The following is a 16495-nucleotide window of genomic DNA, read 5'->3' as shown; positions in this document are numbered from 1 at the left end:
TCCTCCATCTACTGCTCCCAGGGTTTTCCTGCCAGTCAACGCGTCCTGCGGCTGGGGGGACACCCTAACCCGCCGGCTCCGTCGCGCAGCCCATCGTGTCTCTACCTCGGAGAGCTCAGGTCGCTGCCAGCGTCCCCCAGACGGAGCCCCCACTTACTGGACTGTCCTCTCTCCTTCCAAGGAAGAGGACAAGGGACCGAGGCAGGGAGACGGGACGCAGCGCTCTCTCGGCTGCCATAAGCACGCTCACAGACGATTCCCTCTGTGGCGCGCCCCACTGGTGCTGACTAGACTAGAGCTCCCCGAGGCAGCAGGTCTTTTGTCCCCTCCCCTGCAGGCAGCCCAAATGGAGGGCGCCGTGTGGGGAACGCGGGCCGAAGAAGCGGCACGGAGGCAAAGAATTGGACACTGAGGGGATTCCCACGGAGCGGCGGGCGCAGGAACCGCGCTCCAGGAAACGATGAACGTGAGAGCAAGGCGCCCGATGACCCCTGGGGCAGAGGGAGCTTCTCTGAAGGGACGGCCCAAGCCCTCGGGCGCGCCGCAGAGGGCCCAGAGCTCGGACTCTCCTCCCTTTCTTTGCTTCTGTCTCGGGAAGGGGGGCTTTCTTTGGCGATGGCCAACACGGAAGTGGGGACGTCACACGCATAGTCAGTCTCCTACGGTGGGTCTTCTCTAGAGGTAGGGGAGGGCCGGAGGGAGGGAGCACCCTGGAACCTCAACATTTTAACCAGGAAGTGTAGCTGGGAACGCGACGAAATCCATTAAAAAAGGAAGAAGAAATGGCTGCTCAGCTACTTCAGCTACTGTGCACGTGGGCCCTGCTGGGCCTCGCCTGCCTGACCAAGGCCCCCGGCTTCCACAAAATCCCACTTGAGAGGGGGGATGGGGAGGGACCCCACACACACCCACAGGGTCCACGAAGAAAAGCCAGGTGAGAAGCGGGGGAGGGGGAGGTCGTGATGGGCTGAGCTGTAAAAGAGAAGCAGGAATTCCAAAGACCAACGTGGATAACGTTCGGGCGCAGAAGCTGCGAGCTGGCTTGGCAAGCCCGAGAAGCCCCTGCCTTGGGATGGGAAGCCACCCCCGGGGCTGTTCGGGCTTGCCAAGCCAGCGCCGGCTCTCCAGTCCCAAACTGCCCAGGACGGGAGGGAAGGATTGGGCGCGTGGTTCTACCTTTCCAAGGATCAAATCCGGAAGGCCTGATTTTTTCAGAAAAGCCGCAGCATCGGGGGCCAGCACCCTTCCAACATTGTTTGAGTCTACCTGAAAAGAGACAAGTGAACATGAGCGGTGCGGAGGTCAAGCGGGGAGAGGAGGGCCTGCCGGAGCCTTCAGTCGGGGTTCAAAGCCCGGGTCTTCCCCTCCCTGCTGGTGGAGGCGACAGGAGACGAAACCAGACACCTGTGACAGACGGGGAGACCGAGGAACCAGAGGAGGGAGGCGGCTCCCGAGTCCGGGACTCAGACCTGCAAGAGCTAAGGAGTCACCTGATTTCACCCCATCCAGAGATGAATGCGCATGTCTAGCATCTCCCAGGGGCCCAGCTCTGCCCTGGGAGCCAAGCACGGAAGACGGGGGAGGGGGGCAACGTCTTCTTCATCACACGGCCCTCTGAATACCTAAAAGCTGCCGGCCCGTCTTCAGCCAGACCCCTAGCGCTCGGCGTCCAGGCCTCTCACCGCTAGTCACACTCCTGACGATGCCCAAGACGACGTGCCCAGGAAAAGCACAGGATGAAGGGGGGCCTGTCAGCCTGTGCAGTAGCTTTGGCCTAGTGCCATCTACAAATAGGATAAGCGTAACATTTATAACCTTGGACCTTGAACCCAGGACCGAGGAACAACAGCGCCCCCTTCTCCCCTCCCTGCTCCGAGTCTCGGCCAATGGAAAAGAATGAGGTTGCCGCTGGACTCTGATACCTTCAGAGAATGCTTTCCCTGGGCCCGTAAAATGTTGTGTATCAAGACTGAAGGCAAATGCAGCAGCTGGGTGGCACAGCAGAGAGCCAGGCCTTGGAGTCAAGAGGTCCTGGGTTCAAATGTAGCCTCGGACACTTCCCAGCTGTGTGACCCTGGGCAAGTCACCTACCCCCCCCCCCCCATTGCCTAGCCCCTGCCCTTCTGTCTTAGAGTTGATACCAAGACAAGGTAAAGGTTAAAAAAAGACAGATTGATGACAAGAGTCTCCAAGGGTGGGCCTTCGAGATGGCTCTAGGAATGAAGGGGGCCATTCCCACACAAATTATATAGATGTTGACCCATTCTACAGATGAGAAAACTGAGACTGTGTCAGCCTGCACAGGACACAACCCACGCCAGAATTCCCACACCTATCAAAGTCAGCTTCTCTTGGACTCTCAGGGTTATCTGAGAGGAACACTTTATCACCCTGAAAGCATTATTCATTTGGCAGTTGATGCTATGTGACTTGACTAAGGTCACAAAGCTAATCAAGGAGGGAAGGGGTTCCAATCCAGTTCTTCAGACTGCGAATATCTAGTCGCTGAATAATGCAAAAACAGAAGAACTGATAGTCCTACAAGTTGGCACCTCTAAGGAAATTCAGCTCCTGAGGCAATGCTGAGCTTGTAGCTCAGGTGATAGAGGATGGGGGAATGGCAGGAAGGGTAGAGGTGCAGAATTCAGGAAATGTACTACTTGTGAGGCAATAGTATGGGTGGACAGGCCTGGGTGAAGATCAGCAGAGGGAGAAAACAAGGAGGACGTCGTGAGGACAGAGAGGCCACAGACAGAGCTAGAAAACAGGGAGGCCCGGCAGAGGAGGAATGGAGGATTCAGTTATCAGGGCAGCTGCTGGGGCCCCCTCACACACTCTTTCTCCTGTGCCAGAGCAGGACACCCGAGGAAATCCAAACTGATCTTAGTGTTCATTTCCATTTCCAGGAGGTGGAAGAACCAAGAAGGGGTTCAAGATTCCGGGCCTGATTGGCACCAACAAGGAAGAATTGGTTGGTGAAATAAAAACAAAAGGAACTTTGTTGGGAAGAAACCCTCTCTGTTAGAATTGGTGAAAGAAAAAGGACCTGCAGCCTCGGTTTCAGGAGATCCTATTTCAAAGGCTCGGTAAAGGGGCAAGATCCCCGAGACTCCAAGTCTGCCAGGCACTGAAGGCCAAGGAGGATGAGGAAATTCCAAATAAAATTAAGACAGACAAAGAAGAGGAGCTGTCTAAAGGCAGACTGACGCCTGGGGATCACCTCAACTAACCGAAATTCCAACCCATCACATACAGAAGATGAACGCAGTAGCAGGTAAGGTAGAATAAATATGAAAGCATGGCATGGGCCAGCAGATTATGAGCTATGAGGGGGTGTAATGATCCCCAGCAGCCAGAGAATCAATGGAGTTCTTATGACCATAACCATGGAAAAAAGAGCACCACTGAGGAAAGGCCTCTCACCACCTGGCACTTCCTCCCTTCTAGTTGATCAGCCAACAAGACAAATCTCTGCATTTAAAGGAAGACAACAAGGAGGCCAATGAGGCAGTGCAACTGGATAGTGTTTAACTTGAGGTTGGGAGGTCCTGGATTCAGATTCTGCCTTTGACACTCACTTCACAGCTGTGTGACCCTGGAGAATAAGCTCCAGTAGTTATCTATGGCACACAGTATCGAGGCTCGGATAAGACTTAATGTAAATCACTCTGAAAACCTTAACCCAGTGGCCAAATATTGGCTCTCCTCCTGCTCCTCATTCTTAGTCAGTTAAGCAGGGAGACAGACAGGAGAAGTCCTGGCTCTGAGAATGGGTTCAAGTTGCCCATCCCAAATGGGCCACGGCCCAGGACAAGAACCAATGGGAGGGAGAAGGGCCTGCTGAGCCACCTGCATGATCGGGAGATGTCCTGCAGGACTGGATGACCACATATGTTGCCCCAATATCCAAAGGACCAAAATGAAGGCAGATAGACTATTACAGAGCAGTGGCCTTGGCTCGACACTTCCAGCAACATTCTAGGTTAAGGAGATCATTGGGGAAGGCCTTGAGAAGGAAGACGTGACAACTCCAAGTCAGCCACAGGTCATCTGGGTGCTGGACAGCAGAGAAGGCAAGGAGGTGACCTCATCCTCTTTCTGGCTCCTGCAGGTACCATCATATTATTCCTTATTTTCATTTTTCCTCTTATTTTCTTTCTCACAAAGTGGGGGGACAGGGGAGCTCTAACATCAAGACAAAAGGCATCGATAAAATGATTTAAAGAAAGAAGGAGAAAGGAAGCAGAGATCCCAAAGAACCGTCATGGCTTCATCAGGAACGGAACCTCCTGGGGCAGCATGATGTTGACTAAGCTTTTGGACATCATCACGTCCAGTACTGTATTGTAGTCTGTGATGAGGAAGGGTTCAGTGGGGGGCAGGAAATATCAGAAAATTGCTGTGGTGTTAGGAAACAAAAAGAAGAGAGAGAAAGAGGAAAAGTGGCCTTTAGAAAAAGCTGCAGCAGGGAGATTCACACAGTTGTGCAATCTTCCTCTTCCAGCTCTCTGGATCTGGAAAAGTTCCTGTTTGCAGCTGACTGTCCAGATCGTAATAAGGAGAGGAAGTGGGAAACACAGAAAAGCCCATGTCAACTAACATGTCATTTCCTCTTGACGGGTAGATGATTTCAGTCGAACATCTGGCTATGGCATGAGTTGGAGAGATGTGGGCTGGAAGAGGATACAGGGAGGCAGACTCCAAAGCAAATAAATAGCAGAACCAGCCACTCCATGGTGTGAGTGACCTTGGGTAAGTGGCTTAACTCCTCTGTGCCTCAGTTTCCCCATCTTTCAGTTCAGGTGGCCTCTTGGGCTCTTTATCTATGATCCTATCTTCCTTAAGTCACAATTCCATGCAACGTCACTTTGTAAAACATCAAAAGGCAGCACAGACCAAAATGAGTCTAAGGATGCTTTGGGGGTAAGACCCAGGAGCGTGCCTCAAAGAAGGGCAGCCACACAAGGAGATGGAAAATGAGATCCATCTTGTCTACAAGATCAATAAGCCTTTTCCGTGCCCCTCTACACGTGGCCCCGTGCCAGGCACGGTGGGACAGAGACAAAACAAGCCTTGGCCCTTGTCTTCGGGATGCACAAAGTAAATTACCCGATCGTTTGTTTAGTGGTGGCAAAGGAGGCCCTAACCAAGAGAGCCAAGAGGAGAGCATCATGCCGCCCCCTGGCCTGCGCTCGATCACATCTTGATGACAGGAACCGACACGCCTGTCAAGGCCTTCCTCGGCGAACATCGGCACGTGCAGGTCTGCATTGAGGACGAGCTACAGAAGAGCAGTTTCACCGTCACACCAGCGCGCGGATGAGGCAGGCTCGGAGCCCAAGGCCCCAACGTCTGGTGATTAAAACACAAGTTCTGGTTCATGGAGCAAAACACAGCCTGACGGGCTCCCGACAAAGAGGCTTCTCGTGCGTGTGCCAAGACCACGAGGAGTCTTGAGAAGAGTAACTAGAGAAAGGGCTGTCTCCGGAGCCCCCGCTTCGTCACGCCATCACTCGTCACGGAAGACACCTGTTGGGGGGTCCAAAAGCAGGCGGAGACTCCTCACAGCCACCCCCGAGCGGCGATGGCGCCTTCCCTCCAATACTGAGGGCTCGCGGGCGCCTCTGGGGGCGGTCCTGCACACCTGAAGAGCACGGCATCAGCGGCGAAGCCTTCCCGCGTGCACAGACAAAATGGCGACTCAAGACGGCCGGCGAAGGCTGACCGTCACTTCCTTGAAGCGCTCCCCGGGGCCCACTTCTGCGGCCGTCCTAGCGGTTAGGACACCCCCAACTCACGGACAGGCTTAAGGCCTGCTGGTTACTAACCCCGACCTGGGGTAGCCCATCGGCGGCGGCGGCTTCCGAGAGGGTGGCCACAGCCGCACACGCTACAGCTTCTTGGAGCCACCGGTGCGAGCCGAGTAGCAGGTGGACGCCAAAGTGGAAGAGCAGCCCCAGAAAGGTCTTAGCAAGCCCTCACGCCAGGTGCTGGTCTTCCCTGAACACCCCACTGGGCAAATTGCCCTCCTGGTCTATAGAAGAAAAATTAAGAGAATGAAAAAGCTCTGTTTGGAGGATAACACGGGCCCAGGTAGTCAGTCACTTACATTAGCATCCCAGAGCACCTATTCAGGAAAGGCACTGCTAATGCGCCATGAGTTGGCACCAAAACTCAACAAAAGAGAGGGCTAAACTTTAGGACACTGAACATTGTTTGGTCCCAGCTATAGATTGGGAATTGCACAAAGTGTGGACCTGGAGTCAACAAGACCTGAATTCAAATCTGACCTCAAATACTTCCTGGGTATGTGACTTTGGGCAAGTCACTCAACTTCTGCCTCAGTTTCCTCATCTATAAAATGGGACAGCACCCAACTCCCCTCCCCACCAGGTTGCAGTGAGGAGCAAAAGAGAGAAACGTAAAGCACTTAGAGCAGTGCCTGGTTCATAGAATTCACTATATAAATGTTAGCTATTATTATTATTGATGTAATAAATGAGCTATCAGTGATATCTGGAAGATCACAGAAAATAGGAGAGGTACCAAAAGAGAGAAGGGCAAATTTTCAAAAATGGGAAGACTACCAAGACTGAAAGCCAAAGGCCAGTGAACCTGGCTTTGATTCCTGGGAAAACTCTCCAACAGACCACTGTTTGAACCTAACCCCGACGAGAAGCCGGACCACTTGTCCTTGCCATTCAGAGGCCCTGAACCAAGGACCTAGGCCACAGTGACCAAAAATGCAATCAGATCCCAAGACTGATGCATGGGATTTTCTTATAATTGTACATCTCAAGCAACCCATATGTCTTATCTGAACACTGGTCCTGTACTGATCAATCAGTTTTTGCCTCCATGTTCCTTTGACTGTTTGCAGATATTTCAAGTTGGGAGTAGGATGCCCCTCCCCAACTTGGAAAGTAGTCTCTGATCTCTCATCCAACTAGACACCAACTTATCTATGGCTGCACTGTTTCCTTTTAACTAATTGGTCTTATTTGAAGTCTTTTCCCTGTATTTGAGGTCCAGTCCTACATTGAGGAAGGGGCTTGGTCCCAATCTGTAAAGCACTTGGCATGCACTGCTTAATAAATTCACATGCTCAGAAGCTCAAACCTTTGTTTCTTTAGTCATTTCATTTTTAAGTGGTCACAGTTGACAGTAAGGAACAATACGTAGCATGGCCCAGTCAAAGCCTAACTCATTTCCTTTTTGGACAAGATTACTCAATTAGAAGAGGAGGAGAAAGCTGGAGTCTGGTTTGCTGAGATTTTTGTCACAAGTTGTGATAGTTCCTGTGAAGACCACAGAGAGATATGGATCAGCTGTTGACCTAATCAGATACAGACCTGGTGGAGAACCTAACTCTCTCTGGGAGGAAGTTGTTCAATGTTAGGGTGGTGGGAGGTCACTGCTAAAGTGCCCTGAGCAGATGCAATGTCAATAAAGATAACACAATCCGGGGAAGAAAAACTTAACACAAAGGGTGACAGAGGCAGGAGCCAAAAGGATTCTGATAGGCTAGAGCTGTGATGGCGAACCTATGGCACACATACCAAAAAGGGTATGCAGAGCCCTCTCTGTAGGCATGCCTGCAGTCACCCACCAGAGTTCCTTACTGGAAATCCAGAGGGATTTGGGGTGGGCTCCCCTCCCCCTCTCCATGTGTCTGAGGACATTCCTCCCTTCCCCCACCCCTCTGCCCAGTAGCCAACGGGAGTGCTTCCTCCCTCCCCCATCTGGGGTAAGAGGGAGGCCAGGGGGAAGATTGGGGGGGGGATGAGGGGGCAGGATGTGGCACTTGGTCTGGGGGTGGGGTGGGAGCGAGGACCAGCATTTCATCTCTAAAGGGTTCGATATCACTGGGCTAGAGCATGGGGCTAAATCTAAGAAGATCAAATTCAATGGGTATAAATGGACCACTATGCACTTGGGTAGAAAAAAAGAAGTAACACGAAGTAGAAAGACCATTGGCACTAAAGGACCTGAATTCAAATTTTGCCTTACAAGGCTGTGAGCTCTCTAGGTAGTTGCTAAGGTCTCTTCTAGATCTAGAGCTAGGATCTCAGGATCACTGCATGAACTTCACAAACATAAGATGAGAGTGGTCTGGTTTTAGACAGCAAACAGGTCTGAAAAAGATCTCAGGCTCTTCATAGACTGCAAACCCAGTGAGGAAGTAATGGGATATGGAAAACAAAGGCTAATGCCACCCTAGGCTGCATGAAGAGGGAGAAGACAGATCCACCGTCCTCTGTCCTAGCCAGGAAGGAGTGTGGCCTGTGCTCAGTTTAAGAAGGATAGTGATAAGCTGAAGAATATCTGGAAGAAGAAAACCAGGAAGGTTAAGTCAAGAGCCTTGAGTCATGCCATATGGGAAAAGCTTAGGGATGAGTATGCTTGGTCCAGCAAGGAGAAGGCAGAGGGGATGAAGGGTCTGAGGAGAGCAGCAAGGGAAGGAAGGATCACGAGAGCTGCCTCCAAGTATATGAAGGGCTATGTGGAGATGGGACTAGGCTCATTGTGTTGGCCCTTCCAGTCAAGTTCTGTAGAACCCATAACTCTGAAGCATTCACAGTGCAAGTGACCCAAATGAGAAGAATGAAAGCATATGGTGGGAAGGAAGAGACAGCACAGATTTCCCAAGAGCACCGACGCTCCAGAAACGGCACCAAGGATATCACTGAGGGAATGCCTGAGCAGATGTTTATGTGGACAGTGAGAACTCCTTCTTTACGTTACAAGAAGTCATCTCTTCACAATAAATAGGATTTCAGACCCCGGCAGAAGAGATCCAAAGGTCTGCCTATGAAAACTTATCAGGCTTCCAGAACCTTTTCTGACCTAGAAGAAGCTGGCAGGGGGCTAGAGGGAGATTAAAAAAAAAATTGGCAGCAAAATCCATTGCCTTGCAGCCCCAAATAAAACACAACTGAGAAGAGCCGAAGGCTGAAGAGTGCAGTCAGCGTACACCACACTGGAGCTGGCTGGCTGCTGCACCAAAAGGGAAAGGCTGAGTGGCCACGGATGGGAAGACAAGGCCAGGCTTTTCAAATGAAAAGAAAGGAGCGTGGGAAAAGCCCCAGGAGACACAAGAGACAAGCAACAGAGCCACGGCTCACCAGCTAGAGCAGTGAAGCCCCACCACAGCATACAACAAGCCCTCAGACAGGAGGAGAAAGGAGGCCCAAGATGGTACGGAGATGCTCCGGGCTGGAGTTGGCCCTTGGAGGCGGGAGGAGGTGGGCAGAGACACCACCACCAGGCACAGCCTCCTGGAAAAGCCTGTGTGAAGGAACTTCTGGGTCTGCATCTCCAACTAGCATCCAGCCCAGAATCAAGCAACACATATTTATGAAGCACTAAGTAAAGGGTGACGTGCTAGGCCCGGCAGCGAAGCAGCCCCAGGACCGCGAGCCGACAGCACGAATGGGGACGTTCATCTGGAAGCACGGGCAGAACCCAAACCGAAGGAAAACGCGGAGTCTGGGGGAAAGGCATCCGCAGCTTGGTGGGGGAGGGAAGACGTCACAAAAGGCCTCTCAGAGAAGTTGGAGCCGGAGCCAAGCCTTGAAGGAAATCAGGGATTCCAGGGGTGAGGAGGGAGCGCACCGTGGGCAGACGTGGCAGGGCCTGCATATGGAGAGCAGCAAGCAGGCCAGGATGGTTGGATGATGGAGTAACGGGAGGGAAGACGGGCTGGGGTGAGAGAAAGGCTTTAAAAGTCCACCCGAGGCACTTACATTTACTCCTAGAGCTAAGAGGGAACACTCCTGAGGAAAGGAGAGAAAGGCCAAGTTTATGAAGAAAATGGAACGAGGACCTGAAAGAGGGAAGAGTGGTCTTGTGAGCAGAGGAGAGGGGACGGATGCCAGACGGGCAGCAGCTGCTTGGATGTCTGAGGCAAACGAGGATGAGGAGCTCATCTCATTCCCATTCACAATTATGATGGCCGATTGTGCATTCCCCTCCATTCTCTTCTCTTAAACCTGCTCTTTCTTCTCCTCAAGAGACTGCTTTGCCTCCCTGAATCTATCCAGGAAGATGAACTGCGTGTGTGTCATTCTTCCCTCTTGGATCAGTTCAGCTGAGAGGGGGCTTCAAGTACTGCCCTCTCCCTCACATCTCCCCTCCATGGTATAAACTCCTCCTCGGGCATCTCCCTTGTAGAAGACAATTTCCCCCATTCTTTTTCTCTCTCTCCCCCTCCCATTCTTCTTTTGTGATCATCTCAACATGACAGAATCACATTCATACCCTTTAAGGAGATATTTATTAATAGACCAAGAGATGATAAAATTCTGAGGGATTACACACAGCTGCCCCCCAAATAGGAATGTAAACCGCTTAATCTCTTGTCATTTCTCACTCTCATCTACCTTTTTTGCCTGAGTCATCTGTTTGAATGTCAAATTTTCTATTCAGCTCTGTTCGTTCTTTTCATTAGGAATGCTTAAAAGTTTTCTATTTCATTAAATATCCCTTCCCCCCCCCCCCCCCCTGTAGGATTATACTGCTGTGCTGGGTAAGTTGCTCTTGATTGTAATACTCGCTCCTTTGCTTTCCAGGTCATATTCCAAGCGCCCTGCTTCTTCATGGTGCTAGCTGCTGAATCTTGTGTGATCTTGCTATGGCTTCATAGTATCTGACTGGTTTCTTTCTGACAATATTTTCTCCTTGATGGGAGAGTTCTGGATTTTGGCTATAATACTCCTGGAAGTTTTCATTTTAGGACTTCTTTCAGGAGCTGACAGTGGCTTCTTTCAATTTGTACTCTACCCACCGATTCTGTTGGGTAATTCTCCTTTATAATTCCTTGAAATATGATGTCTCGGCTCTTTTTGCATTCATGTCTTTCAGGTAATCCACTGATTTTTTTTTTTTAAGAAACCCTTACATTCTGTCTTAAAATCAATACTAAGAATAGTTTCCAAGGCAAAAGAGCCATAAGGGCTAAGCAATTGGGGTTAAGTGACTTGCCGAGGGTCACATAGCTAGGAAGTGTCTCAGATCAGGTCTGAATCCAAGACCTCTAGTTCTAGGCTTGGCTGTCTATCCACCAAATCACTTTGCTGACCCTTAATTCTCTTTTCATAATTTTTTTGTATTACTCTCCTTTCTTTTCCCAATGTATCCTCTACTTGTTCTTACCTGATTGTTAAAATCTATTTTTTGTTCCTTTTAAAAATCACCTTTTTTAGTAGTTCTGGGAATTCTTGCTGGCCTTGTGTCCAATATGCATTTTTCTTTGCAGCCCTGCTTGTAGATGCTTCTGGGTCACTATTTTCTTCTGTGTTTGTGTCTTGAGCTTCACTGTCGCCATAGCAGCTATTTATCATGAGGCTGTTTCTTGGTTTGCTCATTTTTCTAGCTTATTTCTGACATGGAACTTTATGTTAGAGTTGGCTGAGGTGGGGGGATGACTGGTTTGAGCTTCTGTTCATCTTTTATTCCCTTCTACTGCTTTCATAGCTCAGTATGGGGGGCCTTTTGGGCTTTGGTGCTTGTAAACTAGTCTGATGTGGTAGGACGTCTGTCTGGCCACTGCCCTCCTGGTCCGTCAGTTCCTGACCTGGTTTGAGTATGACTGAGTTTCTGAAGGCTTCTGGGAGGATCTACAAGTTCAGAGTTCCTTCTTGATTATGGACTCTGGCCCTAGTTTATTCCATTGCAAGTCATTCATGGAGCTAAGGTTGGAAAAGAGTCCCTATTGTGTTCTTGGGCTCAGAACCATACAGCTAAGGTTCCTGAACGTGTTCCTTGCTCCTTATACAGGTAGCGTGCTTCCTCTCCACCCTGATCGTGACCCTCTCCATCATGCAACTGACTGGGAATCGGATAACTGATGACAGTCACATGGTACTCATTCCTGTGCCCAGTGCTAGGACAGAGGTCCCTGGGATCTCTTTCTGCCCCTTTTCCACCCCCTTGTCATCCTTGGTTCTCACTGCGCTGCTCCCTGTCATTGCTGCTACTGCCATAACACTGATGCTGTTGTGCTATGTTCCTGGCCAGCCTCTACTCCAGTGTCCAAAGATCTCTCTGCCTTCCTAAGCTTCACTGGGATGGAAAAATAACTCATGGTGACTTTTTCTTGGCTTTCCCCACTTAGAATTAGGTCTTCCCCTGATCAGTGTCCAATCACACATCATTGATGATGAAGTTTGCTATCTACCGCCTGACCAGGAAGTGATGGCCTTGTGCACAATGAGACCCACATTTCTAGATGTGACCAATGCATTTTTGTTACAAAGGCTTTGTTTTTATTTGGGGGGGGGGGGTTGGGATAGGGATCTCCTAGAGAAAGGGGAACTAACAATAATGAAAAGAAAAGGTCCCTGAAGCATTTGTTATTTTTAAGAATAGAAGGCAGTTCAAAAGGAAATCAAGATGAGCAGGAAGACTTTGAATGAAGCCTGCTGAACTTCTATACTCCTTTAAGAAAGTAAATTGTTTACAAAATTCACTGTTTCTCATGTAATCCTCTCTGTCTTACATTTTTTATATCGAGGTAAGTTTTTGAAGAGGTCTAGCTCTCCACAAATGAAACGACAAGCCCCGCGTCCCACCGCTAACAGGATGGCCTAAAAAGCTGACCCGTAAGCACTTGTGTTTTGGACAAACACTGCAGATAGACAATGAAAAGGCCCAGAAAGGAATAGGAGGAAGAAAACTGGCCAAGCAGCACTGGCAAAGCATACAGCAGAATTTCTGAAAACAATACAAGAAACAAAAATCTTACCTGGCGATAGAATTTTTCATAAACAGGATTTCCGCTTGATAACTATTAAAAAAAAAAAAGAACCTGCATTGAGATATCATTTTTAATTTCTTACACTCCTATAATTCTTTATTTTTTCATGATCAAAAGTCATATTTTACTTGCTGTACAGGGACTATAAATAAATACAAGCTACTAAATGAAACATTCTTCCTCCCCAATCCCAAGGACAAATAAAAAAGTTCCTTTCTTTGTCCCATAGTACCCCATCATTCATTTGCCAGGCCCTGGTCAACTTCTACACCAGACAGGACACGGGCCCTCATTACCAGCCACCTGACCTACCGCAGTAGGCCTGGGTCTTTCTGGAAGCCTCCGCTCCCTCTGGGGCTCAGCTCTAGAGCCTCTCCTACTTCTCACTCCCCATCTTCCCCCTCCCCAAAAGACTTCATGGTGATTTCCTAGAACTTTTGTGTTTACCTAACAGCACCCATGCTTTACCCCTGGTAAAAGGTCGCCTCAGTGAGAGCGGAGGGTCCAGGGGACACTTCAGAATGGGAGAGGGCTCTGGGAGCCTCCGGCAGAGGTCAGTGTTCTGCGGACACTCATGGGGATGAAGGAAAAGGTCTCCGGCCCCCCTGAAGGGCAACGAGGGGTGCTGGTCTGTCTTCCCAGCCTGGGGCTCCACAGACACGGCAAACGACATCCAAAAACGGAACTTGTCCACTCCCCTGCCTAGGAGCCTGCCAGGCCCCTTCCTAAGGGGCCCAGCCGTCATTCGTCCAGCCATCCCACTCTCCGGCTCTCCGGCTCCCTTCTACGTGGAGGCATCCCCAGCCTGCTTCCACGCGCAGGCCTGTCCCCGCTCCCCAGCACGGCGCACCCTCTGAAGGCAGGAAATGTTTCATTTTTGCCCTCGAATCCCCAGCATCCAGCCCAGGCCTGGCCCAGAGGAGGTACTCGGGAACCCTTGTGGACCACCTGAATCCCATTTGACGGCCGCCAACCCTGGAGGGCAGCAAACGGGAGCGAACCTGCCCGGCTCCTTCAACCCTAATAGGAGCTCCACGACCCTCCGCAAGTGTGGAGCCCAGAAGCGCCCCCCCCCTTCCCCGGCCCAGAACGTCCCCTTTCCTCCAAGGCAGCCGGGAGATAAGGACAAGCAGAGGGCTGAACAGGATGAAGGCCTGACTCCCGGCATCCCAGAGAATAAACAAGATAAAAGACTGTTGACATTCCCAAAAGGACAAACTGTTTTCCAGGCCTTTCCAAGGGAACGTTTGCATGCAGGCCAGGCGGCCCAGCTTAGGCTGCCTGGAGGTGAATGATCAACCAGCTGCCTAGTGACAGCAGAGGCACTTGTGGGAAGGAGCGCTTCTTGTTTGCTTTGCTGAGCTTTGAAGGAAGGCTGCCCTTCTCAGCCCAACAGGCACTGGGCGGGCCACCTCGGGCAGGCTCCGCTCTTGTGGGCGCTCTGGAGAGGCCGGCTGGGCTGGGAGCTCTTCTCACAGCATTGCCACCCCCCTGGGGGGCTGCTCAGACCACACCCCGCCCCTGCTGGGGGCTCCCCATGCCACCAGGCAGGCCAGGGGGGCTTCTGAGCCAGCCGCCAGGCGGTCCACGCAGTCGCGGGGTACTGAAACTCTTTAAATAATCATTGGAAAAGGAATGACTGCAATGAACTGTCATAACCAGAACTTGTTGAAATACTTCCTTTTTTTCAAAAGTTGGCGCCATCACCTAAGAGTTACACCTGCCCCCTCCCCCACTGCCACGCCAGATCCCGTCCTAAATTCTATTCTGGTTCTTTGTGTGTAGCGTGTGAGAAAGAAGAAAGAGCTACGGACGTCAAACGACTCGGGCTCAATTCCCTCATCAGACACCCTCTTCCCCTTTAAATCTCATGCCCGGGAGTTGGGGGGGAAGAAGGGGCCCAGCACACAAGCCGGTCCTACCTGACACGTCTCCCCCATCTCGGTAGAACTACAGAGGATAAAAGAGCCCCCATCACCGCCTCAGGATACCGGTACCAACCAGGCCTAGCGAACACTGCTCAGTCCTCAAATTCTGCCAGTAGCCTCCCATAAAATCACCTTAAAATAAAAGGAGGTATCTAAAAGGAGAGGGGGCAGCTAGGAGCACAACAGATAGAGCACCAGGCCTGGGAAATGAGGAGGTCCTGGGTTCAAATCCGGCCCCAGACACTTCCTAGTGGTGTGACCCTGAGCAAGTCACCCCAACTGCCTAGCCCTTACTGGCCTTCTGTCTTAAAATGATACTGAAACAGAAGGTAGGGATTTAAAGAAAATAAAATGAAAGGACAAAGAGAGCAAAAAGTCTACGATGGCATGAAGGACAGAAGGGAGGAAATCCCATAGGACGGGGAGCCAGCTAAGGCGAAACATTCGGACAGGCCCCTATCATGATGGCCAGGATCGTCATGTAAAGAAGGCACCGTCTGGCCACAGTCCAAAAAGAAGTCTCTAAACATTAAAAAAATGGTAAAAAGTCAAATGGTTTCCTCTTTCTGAATGACGCTTCATTTCCTCAAACCGGCTTTCGCAATATCAGCAATTGCTAACTTCTAAGAAATGTCTCGAGCAGTGGACCCCCCAGGGCAGAGTCTATCTCTTAGTATTAAGTGGTACAATTCTAAAACAGCAGTTAAACCATCTAGTAACCTATTTGAGACTGAACAGCTAAAAACTTGCAAAAGCTAAACTGAGTCACTCTTTGCAAGGAATAGAATAATCGTATTTTCTGAAATTTGAGCTTCCATAGAAGGGTTGTTTATTCATCTATAAAATCAATAAACATCTATTAATCACCTATTCTTGGCAGACACTGGACTTTTCTTTTAACCTTTACCTTCTTTGCTTAAAATCAATACAAGTATCCGTTTCAAGGCAGAAGCGCAGTAAAGGCTAGGCAATAGGGGCGAAGTGACTTGCTCAAGGTGGCACAGCCAGAGAGTATCTAGGACCAGATTTGAACCTAGGACTTCCCAACTCCAGCCCTGGCACTCTACCTACTGAACCACCCAACTGACCTTGAATAATTGTTTTATTGAATAGAACTGGGCCCCCAGGAGGGACTATTTTGGGGGGCAAAAGTAGCCTATGAAAGTACCTAGTCAGGGAAAGCTAGTGATCTGCACAATGGCAGGAACAGTCACCCATAGGGAAGTAAGAATAAATGATTCATTTCTTCCTATCCAACAGGATAAGCAGTTATTAAGCGCCTCTTGGATGGCAGGCACTGGGCGGTGGAGGAAGGCACATTCCTCCAGTTTTCTTGGCTTTGCATGGGCACCGACGGCATCCACGGGAGGTCCCAGGTACCCTCCACCTCTCTCCCAGCACCGGGCCAGCCCATCTCCGAATTCCACAAACCACTTGCGAGTGTCTGTGACCTGGGCAGGGCACTTCTCCAAAGCCCATCCTGTCCCGGTAGAGTGGCCAAGAGGGGCGGCTCTGGCCTTCGCCAGCCCCACAGGGAATGGGCCCGGCTCCGAGGTTAGTCCTCGACGCAGATGCCCGTGGAGGGCCGCCCGCTCCACCAGACACCAGGGCAGAGCCGCAGGCTTGCTTTGTCTTGCACTCAAAATAGGAAAGAGTTTAGGAACTTCCTGGGCTTTCAACGACGTCAATCCCGAAGACCTGAAAGGAAGCCCTTCTCCACGCCAAAGGAGGACTTCGGGGCGCTGGATCGGGGGGGATCCATCCCACAAGCCAAGACGCGGACGAGCATCCAGAGCTCACGCCTCTGCAG

The 16495-nt window shown here is 50.7% G+C and overlaps 1 protein-coding gene across 6 annotated transcripts in view; it reads right to left on the bottom strand.

Moving 5' to 3' along the window:
* The window catches only part of EPS15 (epidermal growth factor receptor pathway substrate 15), a 103649-nt gene that overhangs the window by 65425 nt on the left and 21729 nt on the right, over window positions 1-16495 (bottom strand). For all 6 annotated transcript variants that reach the window (XM_056815159.1, XM_056815160.1, XM_056815161.1 and 3 more), the window contains exons 2-3: window positions 12746-12787; window positions 1177-1266 (exon numbers count right to left, since the gene is read on the bottom strand). In XM_056815159.1, coding sequence (XP_056671137.1) covers window positions 1177-1266; window positions 12746-12787 — 132 coding nt within the window. The remainder of the gene's footprint in view (window positions 1-1176; window positions 1267-12745; window positions 12788-16495) is intronic.

This window comes from Monodelphis domestica, chromosome 2 (assembly GCF_027887165.1).
Source record: "Monodelphis domestica isolate mMonDom1 chromosome 2, mMonDom1.pri, whole genome shotgun sequence".
NCBI classification, from domain to species: Eukaryota; Metazoa; Chordata; class Mammalia; order Didelphimorphia; family Didelphidae; genus Monodelphis; species Monodelphis domestica.
Note: the sequence above shows the minus strand (reverse complement) of the source record. Positions and strands in the feature narration are given on the sequence as shown.